This window comes from Bipolaris oryzae, assembly GCF_000523455.1.
Source record: "Bipolaris oryzae ATCC 44560 unplaced genomic scaffold scaffold_254, whole genome shotgun sequence".
In the NCBI taxonomy this organism is placed as follows: Eukaryota; Fungi; Ascomycota; class Dothideomycetes; order Pleosporales; family Pleosporaceae; genus Bipolaris; species Bipolaris oryzae.
The window spans coordinates 1-26,846 of NW_006911530.1; the positions used below are offsets into that span (position 1 = coordinate 1).

Genomic DNA, 26,846 nt, shown 5'->3' on the forward strand with positions numbered 1-26,846 from the left:
ATTGATGGTAATATCGTATTGAGCGTCGGCACTCGCCTGCGGCGAGTGTCAGCGCAGCTGACTTAGCTTAATAAGCTAAGCCTTGGCACGGATACAGTAAGCTGCACTTAGGCATCGCTGACTTTGCAGAAATGTGCGAGGTGGTTTTGTGCCAGCTCATGCACAGCTTTTCTGCGGACGAAAGGCAGGATGTCCGTTTTTGAGCGGGGAGATGCTAGTCTAGAACTTAGCACCATAAGCACGTTGTATCTTAAATTTAGACTATCCGTCGGGAGGTCGGGATAGTCAGCGATGACGCAGCATGTGACTGTAAGGCTAGTTGATAGACATATATATACATACACAAAGGTGATTACAACCCTGCTGGATGAGATCATCAGGTCTGCTTTTGTGAACACCATACTTTACACATGGAAATCTCCCGGAGACTTAAGAAATGGCGAGATACGTGGCAGTCATGTTTTATGCTTCAGCAAAGTTCATGCTGGAGTGCTGCCTTGGCGGCCATTGGCTATCGTTATATGAACAACATGGGCCGTAGTACGAGCTTGACGGATTCAAAACAGCGATCAGGTCTCAGGGGTGTCCAAGTGACATGCAGGGCATTCAGGGTTTTCTACTTTGAGGCACATGCCGAGGGATAAAATGTTGCTCTAGTTTCTACTTGGGCCCCGAGCCGATGATGGAGCCTATGGAGCCTCAATGATCCGCGCTAATCCTCAGATTGGTCAGATCCACACACGAGTGGGGGCGTTGGTGCATGCTCGACATCCGGTGCAGCGGGGCTATTTCTTCCCCGTCCACCGACCCACGCCTCTGAAAACTTTGGGCGTTGCGTAAAGGACCATCCTTCATTCTTGTACGGTCATGGCCGATATCCAGGGCGGCGCATTAGGCCATTCACCAGGCTCGACGGGCAAACAAACCGGAGGCCGCCCACGAGTGATTTCATCCTGTTTAACATGTCGACGAAGGAAAGTCAAATGCGACCATGTCCATCCTGTCTGTGGCTCTTGTACTCGAGGCAACCATGCTTGCACCTGGACAGATCAGGTTCAGGCACCCACTGCTAGTGGAAGGATATCGAAATCTACCCTGGCGACCGGCGCAAAAGGTGGAAGAAGTAATGATGTTCAAGCCCGGCTGGATCGACTTGAGTATCTTCTGGAAAAGGCGGTCGCTGGACAGGGGACTAACTCGGTATCGTCTCTGCGCTCCAGCGCCGACTTTGAGAGAAAAGAGATGGACGCCTCGACCCCGTCATCCAGCAGTCAGACTTCCCAAGGAGCCGGTATTACATCTGACAATGGCGACGGGACCCTTTTGCTGAATGGTGGACAATCCCAGTTTGTCTCATCTCTGCACTTTGCATTGCTTGCTGACGAGGTAAGTAAGACGTCGCCATTTTTGTCTTTCTGTAATCGCCCTTCATATCAAGCAAGTATGCGCTGACCCTTATTAGATTCAAGATATCAAGGCTTTGCTAGGCGATAAGACGGATGAGGAGAGAAAAGAAGTTCCACAAAGCAGTTTAGTCGATCTACTCTCACTGGGCCGCGCAAGCGCAGGCTCCAACCTTGAAAACTTACTTCCTAGCACCCAAGAACACCGCGATATCCTCTTGGACGTCTATTTCGCCAATGTAGACCCTATGGTGAGGATCACGCATAGACCGACAGTGATGCGCAAATTTTTCACATATAACCGTGAAGCACATCCTATTGCCTACGCCATCTACTTCTCTGCCGTCAATTCATTGCCTCCTAAAATTGTCCAGACCAAATTTGGCGACACCAAGGAAGCTCTTCTGGACCGATTTCAGCTGGGCGTCGAAATCTCCCTCGCAAGAGAAAATTACCTAACAACATCCGATCTTGAAATATTCCAGGGCTTTGTACTATGGCTGACGTGCATCACAAGAGAAGAAGACATGGGTAGGCTTATAAAGCATTCATCAATATACTAAGCTGACATGAGAAGTAGGAAAAGCGTGGGTCTTGATTGGCATAGCTTTTCGTATCGCTCTGAATCAGGGATTACACCGAGATCCATCATTGTTTCCAACAGGATCAATGGACGCCCTCACTATTGAACAACGCCGCCGCATGTGGCATCAGCTTGGACATCTGGAATTTCGTGCAGCTGAATGCAAGGGTCAAGAGCCAAGCATCACTGAAGACTTTTACACAACGCTTTTCCCCCGGAATATCGATGATGAAGAACTTGTCGATGGAGCGAGTCCAGGCCAAGCTCCATACAATGAGCAAAAGTTCACATCAATGACGTTTCAGCTGGTCCGATTCAACGGTATGCGAGCACTGAGGCGCATAGTCCAAAGCACGTATCGTTTAGAGCGGCGAATGCTAGATTCTGGGCTTCACGGAACCTCTCGGCCAGACCCCGCACAGGAGCTGCGGGATCTTTATGATCAGATCAAAGTCATGCTCGATGAAGTACACGAAGAGACCCATCGGAAGTACTTGCAATTTCTTAACCCGGAAATACCAATGGAACGATTGACCTTGGGACTGGCTTCGCTACTCGAATGGCGCGCTTACTTATTTTTCTGGCTCCGTATGCCGCGTGCGTACCGTGATGACGTCTTCTCCGATGACATTCGCAGATCGTACGTATTTCCAGTCGAAAACGACTTGTTTAGAGCTAGCAGAGACTAACGATTTAGAATATTCGAAAAATCTGTCAACTGCGTGGAGACAATCAACGGAGCAGCTGCGGATGTTGACGCCGCTCGCTTTCAGTGGCACATTGGTATACCGACCCACTTCTCGTATTTTCAAAGCTAACAAATCAAGGCGCCATTGCTTCGTTCCAAGCTATCATGCATATTTTATCCGAGCTACGCAACCCCCTGTTCGATGCGCCAGACCGGCAACGAGCCCTACGAGCGCTGCAAATGTCGCGCATTCTTCGAGCAAACAACAACGCTAAGGCATGGCAAGCTGTCAAGAACATGATTGACAAAGCCGTGGCCGAGCACAACCTTTCGCCCAGGGCCCAAACTCAACCATTGAATTCGTACATGGGCCAGCCCGCACCTGTGTCTGCGATTATGCCTCTCCCCACGTCTACATCCACATCGACGTCTACGTCTACATCTACACCCTTATCTGCAACTATGCCTACGCTTCCACTGGGTCCTATGCCAACCAGCAACACAGGACCATACCAAGCAATAGCGGAAATACCTGCTTATGCTTATCAACCCAGTTCCATGACGTTCAATCAACCGACACTACTACCACAGTCTCAACCACTCCCCCAGCCGCCACCAGTACAACCTCAACCTGACATGATGGATTCGACATCAAATTTCCAAAATCGCGCCCCAGTCTGGGACGACATCAATATAAACAACATTAACAACATCGTTGGAGATATGCAACCATCTACCAACGTCATCCCCGAATTCGATTTTGTAAGTTTCATAATGTAGTGCGTTAGAGAAGGACATGATTACTGACCAAAGCAGGGTTTCTGGGGTGACCCTTTCAACTACGAGAACGAGCCTGTTGCAATGCCAATGCAAGACGGCTATTTTACCCAATGGACAGCAAGAGTCTGAGCTATGTTAGCGAATGACATGCTATCTTTTTTTCTCTGCCTTTCCGACTGTATGCAAGAGCAAGCATCATGAGCTTGGCAGACCGTATTCCAGATTAAGGCTCCGCTAAGCTCCTATTGGCGGTGGTCTTTTCGAGAGTCCTACGCTCAACAGTATAACGAATTGGAATACCGTCCCAGTTGGCCGGCCGTTCTATATTACACATTTCCAAACTCCATGCTACAGAATCAGACCATATAACCATGGACACAACGCCATACCAGCGGGAAGAAAGTGAACGAGTGGAACAGAATACGAGATCATAACACCTGATGTCCACTCTTCGGTTCCAAGGCCGTATTCAATGTTGCCAGAACAGGTTTGGCTATAGGGAGTCTAGCCCATCGTGGACAGAAGAACGTCGAGAAGACTAGTACCACTTTCAGTATCTCCAAAATAGCACTCAGCATGCTTTTTTAAGGAAGAAACCGCACCACAATTTTCTACAGTAAGACAGTTGTAATTGTAGCAAGCTCGGCTACAGGAGGACTGAGCATTCAGCTAAACTTGACATTCATGCAGATAACTCCCTATTTGGGAGCCAGCATGTACATATTTTTTTTTATTGTTGCAAATACCAAATTTACCATTCACTAGAGACGAATTAGAATATTAGAATTTTTTTTTACCATTACCATTACCATTTCTATCAGCCACTATGTATGCCTTCTTACCCTTGATGCTTCACAACACCTCAACATAGACTATACGGTACCTTTGGTATTCTTTGTAGCTTGCATACCCAATACCGCGACCTCGGTAACTCATCTCTACTCCTATCGTATACATATTGAAATCCCCCCCATCTCTCTCTCTCTCTGTGCCACTCTAACAATTTTCCAGTCCGAAAAAGCAATTGGCTGACGTTGTTTCCATGGATACACGGTACAATATGTAAACACGAGATGAAATGTGAGAAGGAGGGAGATACATGTAGTGCGAGGTGAGCGGGTACGATTGCTGACATGATAAGAAGGAGGCCGGAGTTGCATGGGTTACATCATTTATGGGTTGGTATGGGAGGAGATGGGAGAGAGAGAGAGTGTGTGTAGTGTGTGTAGAGTGTGTGTGTGTGTGTGTGTGTGTGTGTGTGTGTGTGTACTGGACGTGATGATATTTACTAGTCTGGGTAGAGCAAACTTAATTCATATCGAGGTATGGTTTTCTCTTAGTCTTGGTCTTGGGCTTGGCCTTGCGCTTAGAGTTTATGTAGAGAGTAAACTTAATGGCACGGGCGAACCCACTGTTGACTAACATTGACCATCTCTCTTCTTGGTTTCCCTTTTTTTTCAATATACCCCGCGATAGCTTTCACGATATGCATAGTGAAAAGGCGGATAAAAGAATAAGAAGTAGGCTGAGAAGTTTCATGAGTGTTGTACAAAGTAACAGTAGCTCCTATCCGAAGGGTTCCGAAATTTGCAGTCCAAGATGCCAGCAGCGACTTCTAAATAATCTAGACACCACATGGCACCCTACCAAATTATGCAAGCAGCCTATTCATCCTTGACACCACCGCGTCCAGCGCGCTCAGCAGCCTCAATGCTCTTCTTATCCGTCTTAATCTCACCAGCACCCATACCCATCATGCCACCAGCAGCCTTCCACGGCCTAGCTAGGTCACCGGTCGCAGGCTGGCCAAACAAATGAACCTTGACGAGGTTTCCCTCGAACGCGCCCTTGAGGGGGATGATAGACTGGATGAGGAGCGGGTTGGTGTATTTGAAGTAAAGGTGCATAACGCACATCATGCCGACGCCCATGGCCTGGGCCTTGAAAAGCTCGCGCAGCTTGCCGAGATCGTACGCCTTAACGGTGGTAGCGACGAATTTGGGTTCCTCGCCGGATCCCATTGGCGGGGGCTCGACGTATTTGACGACGGTCATGTCTGCGCCATGTGTGTTAGCCTGCTTACTTTTCATCGAAAGTATTCGTGACGGTGGGGCGACGCACCATTTTTTTTGTTGATCTGCGTCTGGACGTAGAGGTAGATGCCCGCGATAATCAGGTTGGAGACGATGTAGAGTGCGCGCACGCCGTTGAGTACGTTGGGGTCATCAAAGGGAATCCTTTTTGAAATTTGCATAAATCCCCTGCATATGTGTTAGAGTTCTGATCTGCTGCGGATGCGAAAAGGATAGAGCGGAGCATACAGGATGATGACTAGGTTGGAACTGCGGCGAGGGTTAGCAAACTGTCTTCAACAGCCTCGGAGACCGGGGATGCATACATTTGTGGGTTGATAGCCATTGTGAGAGTCGGGGTGGATGGATCGAGGAGGGTAGGTGAGGAGCGCTTCGACAGGGGATTATAAAAAGTCCTGGAAGAGAGGTGAGGTGTTGTGGCGCGAAACGTGGGAGAGAAGCCGAAGGGATGAGCGGGCGACTTTTGTGGTGGGCGAGGAATACTTAACCCTAGCGCGACCCAAGAGGCCAGGTTGCCGGCGGCGGGTTAACCTCAATTGGATTTCACCCTTCTAGGCTCGTCCAAAGTCTTCTCAGAACACATCCCTAGTTCACAACAGTATAGCGATAATTTCCTTCGGTACAGCAGGTTTCATCGGTACAGCAAAAAATGTCGACGTTTGACAGACTGCCAGCGCTCTGGCTCTACTTGAATTCAGGGTATCTTATCTATAATAGTCCTGTGGATATGTATGCAAACCGACGCCTATTTAACACCCTTGGTACCCAACCCACATGAACCATTGTTGTTCCCCAAACGCCATGCTAAAATATCAAAAACTCCGGTGTCGACCTCATAGTCACCCCCTGTCCCAATGCAACTAATTTCCAACCAATAACCAGAACTTGTAGCAATCACATAACAATGCATTCACGATCCGGCCGATTCTTTCCCTTTGACTTACCTTTGTCCAGGACCGCACCAGGCTCTCTACTCTTACTCCTCATCCTATCCTTCTTCTCCTTTTTGCTCTTGCTTCGCGAAATTCCAGACTCTTTCTTCTCTTTGACCGGAGACGGTGATTTTTGACTGCCCTCAGGGCTTATGGCCTTGTCGATTACAAAAATAGGCTCATCGCCAGTACTGACAGCCTCTGTCGTGATCAGCTTGTTGGTGCTACCCCGGCCTGTCAGGCGCGACAGCGTAATGGACAACCGATTCTCGCCACTTGGACTACCCGGCCGACTTTTGCCAGCGCCGGACATCCATATGCGTGAGCCGCGCCGGGAAACAGATAGGAAGCCGGGCTTCTCTTCAGCTGGAGTTGTCGGTTGGGTTCGTCCACGAAGGCTCCCCTCGCCGTCGTCAATGGTTATGCTGCTCCGCCAATTACTGGAAGTGCTGTTCCGACTGGCTGGCTCGTCCGTGCGATTCGGTTCAGTACACGCATCAGGCACGCTAATCTTTTCCCAGTCGCCAGTAGTATCCACGTCCGTTGCGGTGGTAGAGGGCACAGAGGCCAGCGTTTCGCGGGACGGATCTATCGACGGGATTCCGGACTGCGCCTCTGCGTAGGTTGGGGGATCACCTCTGGAAGCCAGTTCTTCATCAATAGGCTGTACTTGGTAGAATAAGAGATATGGCGACTCTTCTCGCAGAGCTTGCTCAATGTCGACCTCGGTGACTCGTTGATTGGAAAGATCGTCAAACCGTAGCCATTTGCCTTCTTCTTCATCAGACTCGGAATTGGCAGTTTCGGGCCTCCCACGAGCATTGGCACGAACAAGTGCAATGTAATGACCAGAGTCCACCGATACACCTCGATGGCAGACGACCGATTGTAGCACTAGCTTGAAATTGCCAAACAATGGACCCTCTTCCTTCATTCTTTCGTCAGAAATGAAATGGGGCAAGCCAATGTCAAGTGGAATGTCGATGTAAGTATCGAGGCGCTTCGGAGTGCCATTTGAGTTCATCGTGTATCGCTTCAGACATATTCCAAGAACAGGGCGTTTTGCAGAGAAGTGTGCTGCAACCTGCGCATCTGACCTTGGCACGTTATCCGTGTACCATGCTACCAAGATTGTTAGCACCATATATATTGGTGGGAAACTAGACTTACGGATTAGACTGAAAAACTGCCATGCGGGCATGAGAATCTCCTTCTTAAGTAGAGAAGCCGAGCGGGGTCGACCGCCAGAGCTGTTGTCTAGCATATCCTCGACATGCTTCTTCTCGTCGAACATTTGGGCTTCAGGAGGCTGGCGCAAGTAGCGCTTACCGAAGATGCTATCAGCACGGCGACGACCTTCTAGCTCAGGTCGAACTGGGGCCAAAGTGGTCGTAGGCTCCAGCGACAAGGGAGATGAGACGATTGGAGTCATTGGTGTCTCTACTTCTGCAGTTTCGATGTGTATCGACTCGTTTTTCTCAGCATCCTTGCCTGTGAATTCGTCCCTGTTTGATCTTATGGAGGCAATCGTATTTTGCCGTTGCAGGTAGCGCTTAACCTCGATTCTGTTGTTGAAATAGGTCTCTAGGCAGTCCTCGAGCGTAACGATACGACCCTCTTCTGGTTCTGGGATAGCAACTTCCAGAAGTCGTTCGTTGACAAACTTGTGGTCATCTTCTTTATCTTCGCGCCCAGTATGATAAATGTCCATCTTTAAGGTAAGGAGTGGCAGTTCCAGCGCGCCTGTGATAAAGGTAAAAGCTTCGGATGCGTCCTGCTGCCGCACTTGCGCCGCATCTTCCCAGCCACATGTTGCGAGCGAATCCTGAAGATGCTTGGTCTGTGATGGTCATTAGCTACGAAAGTGACGGTGGTGCGGATATACCATACCAGGTCGACTCTGATGAGCTGGCCTGTGCGCAACAGGTTCACCCAAAGTCTCAAGACGGCGGCCAGTTTCTTCCGGGGCTCATCCTCGAAATTGTCGTACAGCATGGCTTCAAAGCTGTCAAGGCGCGCAAACATGGCAAAGAGGAGCGCATCTAAATAGCATGTCACCATATTCCGATTGATGGCGCCCAGCATGGGAACGTTGGGGTTATAGTCCTTCAGTTCGCCCTCGAGCGATTCGTTGGCAAGGACCAAGAGGTCGTAGGCTTTGTCGAGGTCATCCGGGTACCAAGCGAGGGCGTGTTCGGCCTGTTCTTCAGCCATTTTTGTTATACCCGAACCGTGGAGTCGGGTAAGCAGCATCTTGACCTGTACATGGTCAATGCGAGTGCGTGCAGTCGTGCCGCTTGACGTACCTTTTTCTCGGCATGTTCGTTTGCTGGCGGCCTGGGCCCTTCATTGGTGAATATTCTGTAGAGATCGAGCGGGGCATCTTGAGATTGAGACTGGAGAGAGACATGGTCAGAAGAGCGGGGAAGAGGGTCTTGAAAGGTGGTGGTGGGCGTGGGAAGAGGGCGACCTGGCGCTGAAGTGTGCAGTAATAGAAGACTGTCGCCTAGAGAATGCGGCAATACAAATGGAAGCTTATGGTACAGTGTCTGAACGCCAGCAGACAGTCGCCGGCGGCGGCTCATCCGGGGAGGGGACGGCAGACGGACGGTGCAGCATGGCGCAGGGGCGGGGGAGTCGAGCAAGTAAGTAGAAGCGAAAGAGGACGGGCGTACTTTTGATTTGGCGTGTTTGGAGGCGCGTTTTTCGCCGTGCTTGTCACGCCGGCTGAGGAATCGCGAGACGCCGTTCATGGTGGCCGAGGGGGTAGGCAATGGGAGAATGCATGCAGAAGAAGGGGGTGTGGTGAATGTGGAGGTTGACAGGGTGGTGGTGGAGGATAAGTCGCGGGGCAGGCGGGCTGGATGGCAGGAAGGAAGAGACGAGGCGCAGCCAAGGAACGGGATGACGCCGTGCCGCGGGACGCAGGCGACGGCGAGGCAGCACGACGAGAGGTGGCGCGGGAAGAAGCACACGCACAGCAGGACAAAGAAGCAGAAGCACAAGACATGGTCGAGTGTACCAGCAATTGTCAGCCGCGCAGCAGCTGGTGGCCGTTGTCGTAGCCAGGTGCCTCTAGGTGGGGCTGCCCTATTGGCTGCCAGGGCGGGCCCTAGCTGGCTGGCGGTAGCATTGTGTAGGCCATCCCTGCAGCCCTGGTCGTCTAGCGTATAGCGTATAGCGCATAGCGCATGGCCTGGAAAAGTCCGCTGGAGACTGGACATGGGCCATGCTGCTGCTATCACCGACGACAATCACCCTCCACACGTTCCCCCGACGTCGTCATGGCCATCCGTGACCTGCCGCTGCGCACCGCCGTGGCCCTGGGGAACTCGGCCAGACCGGCTGTTCGCGCCGCCTTGCCCGCCCTCGGCCGCAATGCCTCGTCCCAGGCGCTCGCAGAAATCGAGGACGCATCCTCCCTCCAGACGCCACCACCGCCAGCACATCTCGTCAAGGATTTCGACCCGGTAGCAAGGAGTCGGCTGCGGAGAAGGGGGAACAAGCAGCTGCCGCCTAGCAGGTACCGTGTCCCCGCCGCATGACCAACGAGCCCATCCTCACACCCGTCACAGGTACCAATATCGCTCGCCCAAGTACTATCGCGGCCCACTCCACCCTCACCAGCCCCCGCCAGAGTCAGACCCCGCATCGCGACTCTTCCAGCCGGGGCCCTTCAGCCTGTCGCGCCTCGAGCAAACGTACCAGAGCAAAATCGCCTCAGACCTGCTCACCCTCACATACCAGCACTATCCCCCAGGCTACCGGGCCCCCAAGACCGAGCAGCGGCTGCGCGAATGGACTGGCGACTCGCCCTACTTCAAGAACCGCCCACTGCGGCCCCCGCGAGGCAAGGGTGAAGTCCTGCGCCTGCTCCAAGAACCCCGCACATTCCGCAATGTGCCCAAAATCACAAAGGTCGTAGTACACTCCATGGTGCCAGAAGCCCAAGAGAACAGCGGAAACTTGCATGTAGCCGGCATGGTGCTGCAGGCCATTAGCAATGTGCGAGCAGTTTCGCACAAGGCAAGGCACAACGTAGTCGGCTGGGGACTGCGAAAGGGCAGATATGTCGCAGTCACCTCTACCATGGAACGCGAAGACGCCGACAATTTTTTGGCCAAGCTGATCGACGTGGTGCTGCCGAGGATCAAGGAATGGAAGGGCGTGCCCGGTTCATCTGGTGATGGACACGGCAATATGAGCTTTGGCCTTACCCCGGACCAAGTTGCCCTCTTCCCCGAGATCGAGGTCAATTATGACGCGTGAGTATCTTACTGTATCTGTCTTGTCGACTCATTTTATACTAACACAACCTAGCTATCCTCCCAAGATGATTCCTGGTTGCCATGTTACCATCCAAACCGATGCTACTAGCAACAAGGACGCTCGTCTCCTTCTTCAAGCCATTGGCATTCCATTTTACGGAAAACTTAACGACTAGATGCAGGTCTATTCCCGGCCGTGTACAAGACATGTAGTAAATGTAAAATACAGCCATTCTGGCTGCCACACGAAATTCGCTGCTCAATCCTCTTGACTACTGTGACGGGACAGGCTTCCATTTGAGTCTTTTACTGGGCCTTGAAAAATTGATCAGTCCCCTGAGATTCTTTCTTCCTAACCAACTTGAAGCTGATTACAGGAGAACGTCGATCCAGCCATCGCGCACGGATTCTGAACACCTTGAGATGTGATACCTGAAGCGTTACAGCGCAGGTCGTGGACACTTGACATGTCATTGATGGAATATACTATCGACTTTGGATGAAGTCAAAAATACAGACATTTCTTGCAGATATTGAAGACCTCGGCATATTGGCAATCAGACAGTGGGTGCACCCAGTCGGTGCAGCTGTGCGGCCGTAGACAAACGAGTTATTTTCGTGATGTTGTCGGGCGCGGACGGACCCTGGCACGAGATTTTAGGGTTGGCCAAGCTGCTCCACCGAAGAACCCCCGGCGTGTCGCAGCTTCTCCCAGACTGTCAACCACCACCAAATCAAACCCGCGATACCCTCTCACTACCCCAGATTTGCTCTCGTGGCCACTCATCAGTCACGATGCAGTCTATCCGACAACCCCTGCGCTCTGCGCTATCAAAGGCCGCAACCAGGCAGTATGCGACCGCTTCCTCGCAGTATGCCGAGACGATTAAGAACCTTCGCATCAACAGCGACACAAAGGTTCTGTTCCAGGGTTTCACTGGAAAGCAGGGAACGTAAGTAGGAACAGAAGAAGCTGAAGTAAAGGGTAACACTAACACGCAGGCAGCTTCCACGCACAGCAGGCAATTGAATACGGTATGCGACTAGCCAAAAGGCCATTTTGATACTGCGGGGGACAGGTCTGACACTTTGTTAGGCACAAAGGTTGTTGGAGGCACAAACCCCAAGAAGGCCGGCACTCAGCATCTCGGACTGCCCGTCTTTAAGAATGTGGCAGATGCCATGAAGGAGACCCAAGCTACCGCTACTGCCATCTTCGTTCCGTATGCTTCACCCGCCTACGACTCGTGTCGCCTTTGAAACCTAACCACACTGCAGCCCACCGGTCGCTGCCGCGAGTATCGAGGAGGCTATCGCCGCCGAGGTTCCTCTGATTGTGACGTAGGTGTGCATATGGAAACTGAGATACATGGAAACTTACAATGGACAGTATCACTGAGGGAATTCCCCAACACGGTACGCTTGGTCAAGTCTGTTAGGGAAATTTCGGTGACTGACGGAAGTAGACATGGTGCGCATTACAGATATGCTCAAGTCCCAGAGCAAGTCTCGCATGGTTGGCCCTAACTGCCCCGGTATCATTGCTCCCGTATGTCCCCCACCCACATCCGTACCTGGATTAGCCTTCTGACTTTTACCAGGGCCAATGCAAGATTGGTATCATGCCTGGATTCATCCACAAGCGCGGCCGCGTTGGTATCGTCTCTCGTTCCGGAACTCTTACCTATGAAGCCGTCAACCAGACTACCCAAGCAGGCCTTGGTCAGTCCCTCGTTGTTGGTATTGGTGGTGACCCTTTCTCCGGTACCAACTTCATTGACTGCCTGAACGTCTTCCTCAAGGACGAAGAGACTGACGGTATCATCATGATTGGTGAGATTGGTGGTTCTGCTGAGGAAGATGCTGCCGACTTCTTGAAGGAGTACAATACCGCCAACAAGCCTGTTGTCAGCTTCATTGCTGGTATTTCCGCCCCACCAGGCAGGAGAATGGGTCACGCTGGTGCCATTGTCAGCGGTGGTAAGGGTGATGCCAACTCCAAGATCACCGCGCTTGAGGCCGCCGGTGTTACTGTCGAGCGCTCTCCTGCCAAGCTCGGAGCCACTCTGTACGACCAGTTCGTCAAGCGCGACCTGATATAAGAGGAAATTGTGATGTTTCATTAAACTCTCAAGGTGTGCAGGCTCACGAATTGTGGTAGTCGCATGGAGGTCTATTGTACATTGTAGTTGAAGCAATTGAAGTCATCTCGCATCTAGATGTATAGTCTGGTGGTGCAGATGTTTGTATCATGTCCTCAGAGCTTTATGGGATTGAAATGTCGATTCCACAAAGTACCCCCGTCCCTCTTTTCACATGCACTTTCGAACCCTCGATGGGTGATGGTCCAAGCTCATAATTTTCCAAAAGTTCCCCGCAAACCTCCGAGCCCTGCGTCTAATTGCGGAAGCACAGAGAACAACTTCGAATATAGCCAACATGTCCAAGACAAAAACGAAGCGCGCGCGCCGTGAATTGAAGCGCGAGGGCGAGAGAAAAATAGCAGCACACCACCGCAAGGCAGCAGCAAAAGCCGCAGAAACAAAACAAGCCGCGACGAAACCACTCGCGAAGAAGAAGAAGCAAAAGATGGATTCGGCCGCCGCAAAAGACGCACCACCAGCGACCAAGCCCGCCCACTTCCAGCCCTCACAGCGAAAACACGCCATCCCCTTTGGCGAATATGACCACATCCTCCTCGTCGGCGAGGGCGACTTCAGCTTCACACGGTCCCTCGCCATCGAGCACGGCTGCGCAAACGTCACAGCCACAAGCTACGACTCGCACGAAGACGTCTCCTCCAAATACCCAACCTTCGATCCCATCTCCACCGAGCTCTCCTCCCTCACACCCCCAGTCCCCCTCTTCCACTCCATCGACGCCACAAAACTCTCCAGCTACAAGCACCTCCGCTGCAAACGCGACGACAATGACAATGACAACGACAACGACGGCGATGGCGACCAAGGCTGGGACACCATCGCCTTCATGTTCCCGCACACGGGCGGTCTCAGCACAGATGTAAATCGCCAGGTCCGCGCGAACCAAGCGCTACTGGTGGAATTCTTCAAGTCGTGCATCGATACCAAGGATGCGAAGAGGAGGTTGCATATTCTGCAGAGTCAGAAGAGGGAGAGGGAGGAGAGTAGGAAGAGGAAGAGAGGGAAGGAGCAGGGTGATTTGCAAGAACAAGAGGGGGGGAGGAAGAAGAAGATGGAGCAGAATGTTAAGCCGTTTCTTCGTATGGGCGGCAAGATTATAGTTACGCTGTTTGAGGGGGAACCGTATACTTTGTGGAATATTCGCGATTTAGCTCGCCATGTTGGGCTGAGGGTCGTTGAGAGCTGGAAGTTCGATTGGGAGCAGTATCCGGGGTACCATCACGTTCGTACGCTGGGGGCGCTCGAGGGCGGTGGTGGGTGGAAAGGCGAGGATCGCGAGGCGAGAATGTATGTGTTTGAGAAGATTCCGCTTGTGGCTGATAGTGATGAGGAGAAGGAGATGGAGAGGTTGGCAAAGGTGGCGAGGGGGGGACGGTTGCCGAGTCAGAAGGAGGCGATGAAGGCGGCTTTGCAGGATGAGGAAAAGGGTGAGGAAAAGGAAGACGAAGACGACGAGGAAGATGATTGAGGCTATGAAACTCATTCATAAAAAAACAATGCACCCATCTTCGAGATCTGAAGAAAAGGACAGCACTACCGATACAGGCAGGACTAAAACCCACGCCGGGGCGTCCCACCACGATAAACCGGAAAAAAACAAAACGCCCCGCTATGCGCATGTAATCTCCGTAGCAAAAAAGGCCAACCTCCTACTCCAAGGAAACAAAGAAAAGAAAGGAACCAAAAGAAACAATAATCACATAATATACACCTTCCGTACCTCACTCTCCTTCCACTTATCCCCCGTCAACCCAGCCACAGGATCCCTAACATATCCGGGCTCCGTCCCCACCTTCTCATTGAAAATACGCAACCTCTCAGAGCCATAAATGCGGCCATTAGGCAGTACAACCGGTGCATCTTCCACGATACTCTTGGTATGCAGCGCATATGGCACGTTGCGCGCGAGTTCTTTGAGCTCAGCACTGCAAATGGGGCAGACGGTCGTAGCGGACGAGGCGGCGTTGGTAGCAGAGGGAATGTATTCCGAGTGACAGGCTGGCGTCTTTAGGGCTGAGAGACCCGCGCTGAGGGCGATGTGGAGGAGGGGGCGGGGCGGGAGCGAGTACAGTGTGTGATGGGTTGAGACGAAGAGGTCTGCGAGGTAGGACCAGCGGGAAGGGGAGTAGAGAGACTAGAGTTGTGAAAGTTAGTTACGCTGCTGCACTCTCTCGTGTAGGGGAGGAGAATGGAAAACTTACAGCATACGGCTCCACCTCATCCCACGGCCTATATGCCAACATACCCGCCGCCTGCCTCATGAGCGTAAAATCCCCACTCGCACTAAGGTACTTCTTCGCATGCGCCCTCGCCTCCACCAACTTTGCTTCTCCCCCTCCTTCACCACGGCTACCAATACTAACCCCGTGCATACCCCCCTCTTCCCCCTCGAGCCCATCCATCGCACTCAACCCGGCCTCATGCCCTTGTCTCACAAGCTCAATATACTGCTGCAACCTCAACTCAAACTCTAGCATGCTTCCTCCTTTCTTGAGCTCCTTGCCATGTTCCTTGCACCACTCGAGTGCCAGTGCCGTACTCATGCCCTCACGGAGACTCCGCTCAATCTTATGACACGCTACGAATGCTTCTACATCAACAAGGTCTTCAATCCCTTTGCTTTGCGCTAGGCATGTGGCGCTTTCTGCATATCCCTCGCGGAGTAGGTAGTCGACGAGTAACCTGCTAAGTCGTGTGCGCGACCACTCGTCGTATTTGACGTCGACGAGACTCTGGACTGAATATAGGTCTTGTAGGTGTTGCAGGCGTGCTTTGGCTGCGCGGTGGAGACGGTTTTCTTCTTCGTGGAGGCCCTCGAGTTTGCGTTTTAGGCCTTGCATCTTGGTAATAAGGGAGTCGAGCGAGGAGAGGGTTGCTTCTGGTGAGGCGTTCTTGTTTGCGGCTTTTGCGGTTGCGCTGAGGGCTGTGGGCAGGGCGCTCGACGAATGCTCGATGACGCGCTGGGCGTTTTTGAAGTTGCGCCGAGAAAGCTCATATGGCATACGGAGGAGAGGTTGGTCCTGGGATTGTCAGTTGGTGAGTGCCGTCTTGCGTGTAAGTAGGCTGGACGTACGAGCAGGAGATGCGACTCGGCATTGAGTTTCGTGCTCGTGAGTTCTGCCATGGCGGACTAGTGTTTGGTGTGAGTAAACAATGAACGTATTGAGATACCCCGGAGGGTCTAGGGATCTTTAGCTTTGGTGGGAAATGGCTGAACTAAGGAAGGTTATCAGCGAGTGGCTAACGTGAGGATGTCCATGTTCAAGCTCCACCGCGGAGGTTAACTTGCGGGGATGCTCGTCACAGCTCATAGTTCGCAAACCGGCACGTGCAGACCCACTGCCACTTATCTATCTCGTTATGTCCGTTGCATTCCGAGTTGCATTCACGTCATATCAACAACTTACTTCTACCTCTTAAGTACATAATGCAAAATTCACAAAATTCACCAAGACTCTTATGCGATATAATTTCATTGCAAGGCAACTCTAAAACTCCTCTAAATCCCAATGCATCATAACGCATAATCCAGATGTCTCTGTCCGTACAGAAACACTGACGCAGGTAGCGATGAGCTGCCGGCCTACTGCAGAGGTATTTCAAACCTGCTCTAAGGCCATTACTTTTAGCTATGTACCCGCACCCCGCTGCTCAAAGGACGCATGCATTTTCTAAACCCATTCTGAATTATCCATTTAGAGAGCACCGGTTGAAGCCATCTTCTTGCGGAGGTGATCCTTGTACTCGCCAATGGTACCATCCCACCGACGGACAGTCTTGTGTTCGCAAACCATGATATCCTTGGCAATCTTGTCGAGCAATCTGTCTTGAGGTTAGCACACCGTACAAACATTTCTTTAGGAGAATGAGCATACCTGAAGTCGTGAGAAACAACAACGACACCACCGCTGAAGGCGTTGATGGCATCGGCCAAACTGTCAATAGTGGGGATATCCAGACCGTTGGTAGGTTCGTCAAGAAGCAACATGTTAGGGCCCTCAATAGCGAGCAGAGCGAAGACGATACGAGACTTTTGACCATCAGACAGAGTAGCCATCTTGGACGTCTGTGCCTCACCAGTCATACCGTAGCGACCAAGCTGCTGACGCCAGTACTGGATGTCCTGGCTGATGTGGTGGAACTTGTCGCGGACAAAGTCAAGGGCAGACTTGGTGAGGTCGAGCTGTTCAGCAGAGTGCTGGCTGTAAACACCGAGCTTCAAGTGAGTATGGCGCGATACAACACCAGATGTAGGGCTGAGCTTTCCGGTGAAGATGTTGAGCAGTGTTGACTTTCCAACACCGTTGGGTCCGACAAGGGCTGTTCGCGAGTCCATGTCGACACCAAAGTCGAGATTCTCGTACAGGTTGTCTTTTGGATCTCCAGAGTAGGAGAAGGTGACATCGTCAAGCGAAAGCACAGGTGGCGGCAGCTTCTCAACGTCGGCGAAGCGGAAAGTAAAGACTTTGTCAACAGCAACGGGTTCGATGAGACCATCCGCCTCCATCTTGTCCAGGATCTTCTGACGAGACTTGGCTTGCCTGACCAAGTTGGCGTAGGTACCGGCTGAAGCAATAAACTTCTTGATGTGCTTGATTTCGTCTTGTTGCTTCTCGTAGGCCTTGGTCTGGTTGACCTCCTGTTCGGAACGGGTCTTGTGGTAAGCGTCGTAGTTACCTCCGTAGTAGAGGAGTTTCTTTTGACGCATATCAATCATGTTTGTGCAGACACCGTTCAAGAAGTCCATGGAGTGGGAAACGAGAACCAGGGTACGCTCCCACTTCTTCATGTACTCCTCAAGCCACACACAGGCCTCGAGATCCAAATGGGCAGTGGGGTCATCGAGCAAGAGCAGAGCAGGCTTGACGAAAAGGGCCTTGGCAAGCGCAACACGCATACGCCAACCACCGGACATGTCCTTTGTCTTCTTGTTGATGGTGACCTTGTTGAAACCAAGACCAGTGAGAATGAGGGAAGCGCGAGTGTGGAAGGTGGATGGGTCCATATCTTCTTGACGCTGTTGACTAGTTAGTGGGGGTCAAAATATAACTATCCGAATACAACGTACCTCGTAGATATCCTCGAGGAGAGGGCTCTCAGGGCCGTCCTTCTCGAGAATGTCCTCAGCCATCTTCTCGAGACGAGCCAGCTCAGTCTCAGCCTCGCGGACGACCCAGTCCAAGGCACCCAACTCAGTCTTGGGGGCACCCTGATTCAGCAGGTAGATGTCGATGTGCTCTGGGAAGGGGAACTCGCGCTTGTCGATGGCCTTGAGCAGCGTCGTCTTTCCGCAACCGTTCTCACCCAGCAGACCATATCGGCGACCGTAGTTGATCTCGATGGTAGAGTCGTTGAAAAGAACCTTGCCGTGGAACACGAGCGACGCAGAGATGATCTTGACATCGCGCGACTGCTCGAGCGAGGCAAGCACACCAGTGGTGACACGGTCAGATAGGCCGTGCTTATCTTGTTGGAGAGTGAGCTTCTGGACCTCCTCGTTCAGCTCAAGATCCTCGGGGTTGTCGCCGTTCTCAGAGTTGGCCTTGGAGGCATTCTTGGAGTTGGCCTTGGATGACAACTTGGAAGTGGCCGACTTCTTGGGCTTAGCGTCGCCATCGGCGGCGCGCTTTGCCTGACGGGCGGCTTTGGACGCAGAGACCATGATGTCTTAATATGGCGTCAGGGGGAGGGACTCGGGGATGGTGGAGGTGAAGAGAAGGAAATTTCGTAGGGTTGGGATCAGGGCCAATCTTGTGCCCCGCTAAGCCTCTTATCGATAATACCCAAGCCTGATCGTTTGGGTTTCCGGTCAAGGCACAACGCGTCTCTGCTGCAAATGAGGGGACTGGAAGAGACGGAAAATGCGGTGTAGAAGAAAGGAATCAAGTGCAAGTGATGGATGTGAAAAGATCAAAAGATGATAGTCAACAGCGGTGGCTCAAACAACAAAGCCTTGCGAATCAATTTTCTTACTTGTGGCGAAGGCCGCGCACGGCCAATGAACGCACCCCCACTACGCATCATAGGGCAACTAAGGCGTTGGCATCGCTGCATGTGCCAGGTCAGACTCACCCATGCATATCAAGAGGCACCATGATAGGCATCTTGATGCTAGTTACTGTACTGAGCCGCTTTGAGGTTTGAGGGCTCTTCTGTATGCGCCTGAGATGTAGTACAAGATCAGTCTGCCCCTCTTCAATCTATTCAGGAAAATGGCCGGCATGATGAAAAGTTGTGTCGGCCAGCAGGGTGATGCCAAGCACAGAAAAAGTAGAAGCATGCGCATCTGATAGGAATGTGAGCTAGAATAAGGAAAAATGAAACATCACACAGATCCCAACTTTAGAATCGTTCAGCTTTGTGGGGGGGACATTCCCCGGAACCGCGGAAATCCCAATACTTCTTATCTATGCCATACTCCACGCCATGATAAGCCCAAACACTATATACCAGAGCGGCCGCTCCTGCTCTCACTGCAGCTCGGCACACGCGTACTACACGTTCCACTGTCTGTGTCTTCTTTCTCGGATATTTGTCCTCTTTCTGAATCGGCTCTCTTTCTCAGCCGCTCTCGCAGCTTTTCTAAGACTGCAGTCTCCTCCGCATTCAAACTCATGTCATCTGGTAATATGACTTCAGCGCCGTTGATCTCTATGCGGTCGCCATATTGATCATAATGTTGCTCTTCAATGGTCTTCTTTCGTTCTATCCCGCCTCTTGCATCTGGAACTACTTCTTCGTCTTCGACTTTCGCTTTGCGCACATCCAATGGTGTCCACCAGTAGACCGGGAATTGTCGTTGAATGTTGTTGATGATTAGTCCAACTATCACCATCAAGGTAGTACCCCACATGACAAGGCCGACAAAGTAATAGCCCATGGCTATGATGGTGGGGTCAGTGGCCGCCAGTACAGCAGATGCGCCACCAGGTGGGTGTACAGTGTTGGTCAAGAGCATCGCGGCCGATGCGCAGCCGCAAGCCGTGGCGCCAGCAATCCATTTGATGGAGTCGTAATCCGAGTGATACTGGAAAAGCTTCGATATGCTAACACCGATAAGTGCTGAGATTGCATGACCGAGTATGGCGTTGCGTGGTTGACCGAGAGGTGAGCGGATGGAGTTGTATTCCAAAACGGCAGAAGCACCCTATACACGGTACATCAGTGGCTGCCACCAGCCTCGTACCAGTATCAGAGTACTCACAAAAGAAGCAATCAACGCAGGCGGATGATGCCACTGTATACTCCCAGTATTGTTAAACACCCCAGCCACAACCGCCAAACCACAAAACGCGCCGACCAACGACCAAAACGCCCCAAGCACATTCCCAACATCCTGCCGCGTCTCCTTCCTATACCCCAGGAACCTCGATACCGGAGCCGGAAGCTTGTGTAGTGGCGACGGAACAACAACGCGATTAAGATACCGATCAATGTCGAAATCCCAGTCCCTGGCGCCGGAAAGCATCTTCGTCGCCATCATCAACTCTCATAAAGTCGGAACAACACCAAAACCCAAGAAAAGAGACAGAGCAGAACAACCAAACTAAATATCGCAACCACTAGTCTTTCCAAACCCAAAACACAAGAGAAAACCCCGTCAGACAAGAGCAGTATTAGTAGTAATAGAGAGCTATTAAAACAGAAGTCGAGACCCCCCCCCTCCCCTCTTTCCCCTACGCAAAACCTCCCAAATCCGGACACTCACTTGCATACATAGGTTCCGACACCCGGATTTCATTAACCTCTCTCATCCTCCACCAGAAAAGAACGTCACTCCCGCTGTTGACGTCGTACCCGCGCCATGCTGCGCGTGGTGCACTCGGTCGCCGCCAGCCGAACAAAACGGTGGTAATTGCGCAAGTTGGCGGGCTCACGCGCGAGGTCGGGGTTACGTAACATTACGTACCATAAACGCGCGACTGTGACAACATCTCCTCGGTACCCCGCGGATTTGTTTGGTATTAGGGATGTAGGTGAGATGGGGTTTTGCGATGGGATTTGTCTTGCTGCTTGTTACCGTGGAACGGTGTGATGGGTGTGTTTAGGGGAGTTGCACGGTGATTGCGTGCGGATGGTGGCGAATGGCAGTGTTGTTACTGGGAGACTCTGCACAACTGGAGGACTTTCTTGATAATTGTATTCTCCTATTGCTGGATGAATGAGAGTCTTACCATCTGTTTGATCTACGGAGATGTGACACAGGGTTCTGTTGTACATATGCATATGTACACCACACTCTTAGCGTGCAGTTCTTGTAGTCGCTAATCTATGGTAACGCCGGTGATCTGCACTGTGTTCGGTTACTACAACATCATAGACTTTCTACTCAGGAATCATTGGGCGTTGCACTGATGGGGGCATAACAAGAGAATTATAACGGGTATATGCCTATTTGGATCGCTCTAGAATACGACTATTTGAAACGCCTGGAATCCCGATTGAAGCACGCATACACATTATAACGCCTTCAAAAATCGACACCGCCTTTTAACTCCTCGTCCATACACTGCATATCACACCATAGCGCTTCAGCTGACTTAGGTACCACGGAACAAGAACTGCAAATCCTCAGGACTGAGGCGATCCATGGCAACCTTGTCATTGTTGACCGTTCCAGCAATCATGGCCGCCTTCTTCTCCTGCAGTGCAACCATACGCGACTCCACACTGTCCTCGATGCAAAGACGTGTAATGACACAGGGACGACGCTGACCAATGCGATGACAACGATCCGCAGACTGCCACTCGGCAGCGGGGTTCCACCACCTACAAACATATTAGCAGACTGAATAATAGCAGGAGAGAACAAAACTTACGGGTCAACGATGAACACCCTGGAAGCCTCGGTCAAATTGAGGGCAACACCGCCAGCCTTCAGAGACACCAGGAAAACCTCAACATCTGGGTTCGTCATAAAATGGTCAATGCTCTTCTGTCGCTGTGCAGGCGTCATGCTACCATCCAACATGACTGTGTTGAAACCAGCGCGACGAAGACGCCACTCAATCAGTTGCAACATGGAAGTAAACTGGCTGAAGACGATCGATTTGAGCGTCTGCTTCTTGCTTCGGAGCTTGTACAGATCGTACACCAACATCTCAATCTTGGTAGAAGAAGTCCAGTTCTCCATTTTGATGCGGTTGATAATCGATGTTTTCTTTACAGAATCCTCATCTTGTTCGAGCTCGGGCTGCTCAAAGTCGATGGACAAGGCGATATGACACCGAGGGCAGTCAGCCTCGGTTCCTGAGGCCTCGCAAGTGTCCATGAAGTCCTTGATACAAGCACGACAGAACTCGTGGCGGCAGTGAGAGCGAACAGCATCCTCAGCCGGCTCATCACAGATATTGCAGACATAGACATTACCAGCACCTTCACCTGCCTTCTTCTTAAGCAGCAGATCAGGATGATTGGCGACTTGACGCATCTGCATAATCAGACCGAAGATGTTGGCGTAATTGTTGAGCATAACACCCTGTGCGACATACGTATCGAACTTGCGCGAAGAGTTCGACATGATCGAGGTCGAGAAGTCACGCTCCACCTCACTGAAGAACTCGTTGTGAATGATGATATCCTTCATAGGAAGCTCCATAGAGTTGGTGTGGTCGCGTTTCATGCGTCGCAACATGATACGGGCAGTGATGAGGTGAAGCTTGGTCAAGGCCTCTTCTCGAAGCTCGGGATCATCGCCAGTGATAGGATTGAGCAACTCTTGGTTGAAAACAGAGATATGCTCGGACGCTCCATGGTTACAGGCGACACACATGTGGTCGTCATTCGTAGCCCAGTGGAGCTTCTCGCAATCACACGAACGACAGAAGTAATCTGCAAAGGGACGAACCTCCAAGAAACGAAGGAGTGAAAAGAACTCTCCGATACGGTTCTGAACTGGTGTACCGGACAAGCACCACTTGTAGTCGCTCCTCAATGCAAAGCAAGCCTTGGCTACACCCGTGTTGCGTGACTTAATGCTGTGCGCTTCGTCCAGGATGAGACGGTGATAGTAGATGGCATGGAGTGGAGACGCTTCCTTGATGATATCTTCTCCACGGGACCATCCTTTTGTCTCTTTGCGATGCAGCGATTCCAAAGAATTGTAGGAGACCATGATGACGTCGTAAGACTTCAACTCCTTGACTGTCATCTTTTTGCACTTGGCGTTCGTGCCGTGATACACAAGAACCTTGAGCTTGTTGTCTGTGTACTCGCGTATCTCATTCGTCCACTGCATAAGAGCAACGGGTGGAACGCACACAAGCGTGGGCTGCTTCGCGGGGTAGTCAGACATTATCAGGGAGACAGCCTGGATAGTCTTGCCCATACCCATCTCGTCTCCGAGTAGGCCACCCCTGTAGTGAGTCTGTTCCTGGCGAATCATCCAACTGAGTCCCTCAAGTTGAAATGGCTTTAGTCGCCTGTTGATTGACTGCGGCTGCTCTGCCTTTTGGACCTCAAGAACAGGAACCTTCTTCAAGTCATCCCACATGGTGCGTAGTTTGGGGTGCTGCTGTTCTGCTCGCTCACGGTTCATGGCACGCTTCCGCTCCCATTTATCCGCAATGTGCGCAAACCTAGCCCGTCGTCCATGTGCTTCAATCCTTTCATCGTGGGTCAACTGCTTCTTCGTGCCTCGAGCTGCCCTGGTTGGTCTCGCCGCAGCAAGCTTTCTCAGGCGTGCAGCGGTTTTCTTTAGTGGCTCCTCATCGCTGTCGCTTGGGAGCATCGCCTCCTCAAGAGCGAGCAAGGACTCAAGGTCATCATGGTCTTCATGCTCGTCAGGTTGGAAATCACCGCCATCGGATTCTTCGTCATCGATGAAATCATCCTCTGTGAATTTGCTCTTCTTCTTCGCACTTGAGCGGGCAGAGCGACCACGCTTGACCGGAATATCCAGAGCCTTGCCTTTTCCTTTGCCGATATAGGGAGGTGGCGAGTCCAGCTCATCCAAGTCTGATATCTCATCGTCGTCTTCATCTTCTTCCATAACCTCGTCTTCATCCTCTTCTTCGGTCTTCTGACGCTTGCTTCGCGGCATACCCATTTCATCCTCAAGCTGCATTTGTAGAGCAATCTCCGCATCCATATCGAATACAACACTTTCAGAGTCCGAGTCTAGGACCATGTCACGGGATCGTTTCGAAATCGATGCGCTGCTTTGCGACGGCGTGGTGGTATTGTTGCGGCCTCGGCGAGCAGGCATCTTTCCGCGGTCAACTGAAGCAGCTGGTGTAGTTGATATGCTGGTTCCTGGCGTTTCATAGTCTGAGTTGTCTAGAGAAGGTGAGCCAGTCGAGCTCTCCTGTTCTGTCTGACGGGTGTTGACACTGGAGAGCTGACTGCGAGTGGCGGGCGTCTTCTGAGGTTTGGAAGTGGGGATCGAGACTGCCTTGAGAACCCGGCGAGTTTGTGTAGATTCCTTGGGCACGATGGCTTCAATCGTATCGCTCTCTTGATCGGAGGAGTTCGGAACAAAGGTGCGAGAAGCGCGAGTGAGTTTCTGCTGGTGGCGACTACCCATTGCTGGGGAATCTTTTATTTCTACAAACATGTCAGCGCTGCAAGCGATGCAAGGCAATCAACGAATTGTTTGCCCAGAGCAGCTTGCACATACTAGCTCCAGGAAGAGGCGAACTTGCAGGGGCGACATCGTTGGCGACGCTGTTGGTTGACTTGCGGGTGGATCGCCGCAGCGCCATGGTGACAATAATTACGGAAAGATAGGCAACTGCGACTGTGAAAAAAGATTGGAAGTTGTGGTAGATGGAAAATCCGAAAAAGGTGAATGAGCGACGGTGAACCTCAATAAAGGAATGGAGATGTGAGAATGAATGTGACGAAGAGTCAATGGCGATATACCCCTGGCACTCCCGCGCCGATACAAAGGAACGATCGCGCGTTCACGGGATCTGAGTGGCAAATTCAGGGACAAGGTGGCAACACGGCAAAGAAGTGCGAGTATGCCGATCTTTTGGTGTAACAGAAGAGGCGAAATGTTCTGATTATCCCCTTCAGCCGGTAAAATCGCCACAACTAGGTGGGGTTCTGCGACGCGTCTCCGTCATGAGAAACCGCGAAAGCACGTGACTGCTGCCTATATCGCCCGCATATGGACTAGTGTTATACCTCAATTTCCCTACATCTCCAAAACCACTGTCTATTTATGATGCAGTATGGGGCATATAGTCTATGTATTATTATACGTTTTGCCAAATAACGTTACTGCGACTCAATCACGAAAGAAATGTGATAATTAAAGCCCTCCCAGCTACATTATTCAACTATTCAAGTCCACTATCAAAGATAGCTGGTTTAGAAGATTGGAATGATTAGAGTAAGTTATATGATAGCCACAGGATTTTGTAATTATGATGTTGTGTGCAGAAGAAAATTGACATGGTCGTCTGCCAGTATCTTGGGACCATGGTACTCACACGCATGATCACGTGAGATGTTCACTTATCACTTATACGAGTATAGTCTTGCGACTATGCGTTCGCTCGACAAACATCGGAAATTGTGTCACTAGCCAAGGCCTGCTTCACCGCAGCTGTTTCTTCTTGTCATGACCTCTTGTACAGTTGACAATTCTTGTCTTATTCTCACCAAGATCGTTTGTGCTTAATAGTACAATCTGACCATCATCCAATGTCATCAATCCTTCGAATAGGTCGAATTCTGAAAAGATCTGCTGGTAATTATACTATTACGAAGGAAATCCAAGATGTTGTGTGGTTTGCCAAGTAAGCACAGTACATTCATTTGTCATCACAAATTCTTGTCACTGTCAGAAATCATACGCAAGAGCTTGTGGTGATCATGAGTGTTCGAGATCGGCCAGGGGTTGAAAGCAAACGAGATGTACTCAAAACATTCCAGCAACGTACTCCGTACCTCCGACCCTTGATCGATGAAATCAGTGAGCCATCTATCCCGACAACTATAGTTCTGAAAACTTGCAAGGAGACCTTCTAGAAGCGTCTGTTGAGAAGACCCTAAATCGACGGGAGTTGAAATATGTATCGTGATGCGTCCTTGAGACAATTGATACTTTATATGAGGATGGGTTTGTGCATGTAGGTACGATGCTTACTTCTGCAAGTCATGGACTTTATGTGACTGACAAGGAACTCAGACGTTAAGCCAGACAATGTGCTTGCCAATCTACACGAAGGCGACACACGATTTTCTAAAGTCCGATTGGGCGACTTGGGTGGATGTTACCCCGCTGACTCGGAGTGGGCTACATCTGGCGCCGTTGTGGGAACGGCGATGTGGTCGAGCCCAGAGATTTTCTTAGGAATTCCATGGAATAATGCCGCCGACATATGATCGCTCGATACTATGGTAGGTCGCAATACTACTACTGTTGTGAGTATAAATCAAGGCTGATGTCTTCACAGCTCATGCAACTGAATCAGTGGGATAAGATGACTCATTTCATACGAATTACCGAAAAGGAAGTAACCAAAAGAGACAATGTCTTCATATTCAAGACGATGAAGCTCGAATGGAGAGACTGCCCAACAGCGAAGGAGCTGTTGTAAGACGATTGGTGGGAAAATGATGATGAATGACATTGGTTATCAAAACGCTGGACAGGCATGATCTTCTGACTATAGAAGATCAGCGATGGAAGAAGACAGTGATAGAAAGCATTATTAAGATGAATGGAGACAGGGGGCGGCTGATGCTACATGTGATAAACCGTGGTAAAGTAAGCCTTGATATCGAACGGATGCTGTACAACTAGAACTAATAATATCAGCTCTTTGCAATCATGGTTATGCCGGAAAGCGATATTAGATGTCATAGTATGAACCCCCCTCTTGTCCTAAGGTGATTGTGGTGTGTGTACTAGCGATCTTAACCTACAATACAAGGCAATGAGTCTTTCACCACTCAAGATTTTAGGCTGATCCTGAAATTTCAAG

General features: G+C 51.0%; 10 protein-coding genes across 10 annotated transcripts; 4 read left to right on the forward strand and 6 right to left on the reverse strand.

Annotated features, from left to right (window-relative positions):
* Positions 1–867: 867 nt before the first annotated feature.
* On the forward strand, positions 868–3,583 carry COCMIDRAFT_9746 (uncharacterized protein; the record flags this gene model as incomplete). Its single annotated transcript, XM_007694930.1, has 6 exons — positions 868–1,386; positions 1,463–1,934; positions 1,984–2,626; positions 2,684–2,769; positions 2,814–3,436; positions 3,491–3,583. The coding sequence occupies 6 exons, from the start codon at positions 868–870 to the stop codon at positions 3,581–3,583; spliced, it is 2,436 nt and encodes an 811-aa protein (XP_007693120.1).
* Positions 3,584–5,118: 1,535 nt separating this feature from the next.
* COCMIDRAFT_9747 (uncharacterized protein) lies at positions 5,119–5,872 on the reverse strand (the record flags this gene model as incomplete). Its single annotated transcript, XM_007694931.1, has 4 exons — positions 5,119–5,510; positions 5,576–5,715; positions 5,776–5,796; positions 5,853–5,872. 4 exons carry the CDS (start codon positions 5,870–5,872, stop codon positions 5,119–5,121), a joined length of 573 nt encoding a protein of 190 aa, XP_007693121.1.
* Positions 5,873–6,441: 569 nt separating this feature from the next.
* Positions 6,442–9,232, reverse strand: COCMIDRAFT_109022 (uncharacterized protein; the record flags this gene model as incomplete). Its single annotated transcript, XM_007694932.1, has 5 exons — positions 6,442–7,601; positions 7,650–8,319; positions 8,370–8,738; positions 8,786–8,875; positions 9,155–9,232. The coding sequence occupies 5 exons, from the start codon at positions 9,230–9,232 to the stop codon at positions 6,442–6,444; spliced, it is 2,367 nt and encodes a 788-aa protein (XP_007693122.1).
* Positions 9,233–9,763: 531 nt separating this feature from the next.
* COCMIDRAFT_109018 (uncharacterized protein) lies at positions 9,764–10,923 on the forward strand (the record flags this gene model as incomplete). Its single annotated transcript, XM_007694933.1, has 3 exons — positions 9,764–10,002; positions 10,055–10,744; positions 10,800–10,923. 3 exons carry the CDS (start codon positions 9,764–9,766, stop codon positions 10,921–10,923), a joined length of 1,053 nt encoding a protein of 350 aa, XP_007693123.1.
* A 619-nt stretch (positions 10,924–11,542) lies between these two features.
* COCMIDRAFT_109035 (uncharacterized protein) lies at positions 11,543–12,849 on the forward strand (the record flags this gene model as incomplete). The annotated part of the gene is made up of 7 exons (XM_007694934.1): positions 11,543–11,700; positions 11,754–11,782; positions 11,844–11,970; positions 12,026–12,088; positions 12,138–12,163; positions 12,211–12,296; positions 12,349–12,849. 7 exons carry the CDS (start codon positions 11,543–11,545, stop codon positions 12,847–12,849), a joined length of 990 nt encoding a protein of 329 aa, XP_007693124.1.
* A 337-nt stretch (positions 12,850–13,186) lies between these two features.
* COCMIDRAFT_109017 (uncharacterized protein) lies at positions 13,187–14,377 on the forward strand (the record flags this gene model as incomplete). Its single annotated transcript, XM_007694935.1, has 1 exon — positions 13,187–14,377. The coding sequence occupies one exon, from the start codon at positions 13,187–13,189 to the stop codon at positions 14,375–14,377; it is 1,191 nt and encodes a 396-aa protein (XP_007693125.1).
* A 228-nt stretch (positions 14,378–14,605) lies between these two features.
* Positions 14,606–16,033, reverse strand: COCMIDRAFT_109019 (uncharacterized protein; the record flags this gene model as incomplete). The annotated part of the gene is made up of 3 exons (XM_007694936.1): positions 14,606–15,043; positions 15,111–15,929; positions 15,983–16,033. The coding sequence occupies 3 exons, from the start codon at positions 16,031–16,033 to the stop codon at positions 14,606–14,608; spliced, it is 1,308 nt and encodes a 435-aa protein (XP_007693126.1).
* A 571-nt stretch (positions 16,034–16,604) lies between these two features.
* On the reverse strand, positions 16,605–18,571 carry COCMIDRAFT_109034 (uncharacterized protein; the record flags this gene model as incomplete). The annotated part of the gene is made up of 3 exons (XM_007694937.1): positions 16,605–16,731; positions 16,785–17,926; positions 17,978–18,571. The coding sequence occupies 3 exons, from the start codon at positions 18,569–18,571 to the stop codon at positions 16,605–16,607; spliced, it is 1,863 nt and encodes a 620-aa protein (XP_007693127.1).
* Positions 18,572–19,351: 780 nt separating this feature from the next.
* Positions 19,352–20,389, reverse strand: COCMIDRAFT_109013 (uncharacterized protein; the record flags this gene model as incomplete). Its single annotated transcript, XM_007694938.1, has 2 exons — positions 19,352–20,056; positions 20,114–20,389. 2 exons carry the CDS (start codon positions 20,387–20,389, stop codon positions 19,352–19,354), a joined length of 981 nt encoding a protein of 326 aa, XP_007693128.1.
* A 1,060-nt stretch (positions 20,390–21,449) lies between these two features.
* COCMIDRAFT_9754 (uncharacterized protein) lies at positions 21,450–24,611 on the reverse strand (the record flags this gene model as incomplete). The annotated part of the gene is made up of 3 exons (XM_007694939.1): positions 21,450–21,678; positions 21,729–24,453; positions 24,527–24,611. The coding sequence occupies 3 exons, from the start codon at positions 24,609–24,611 to the stop codon at positions 21,450–21,452; spliced, it is 3,039 nt and encodes a 1,012-aa protein (XP_007693129.1).
* Positions 24,612–26,846: the final 2,235 nt, after the last annotated feature.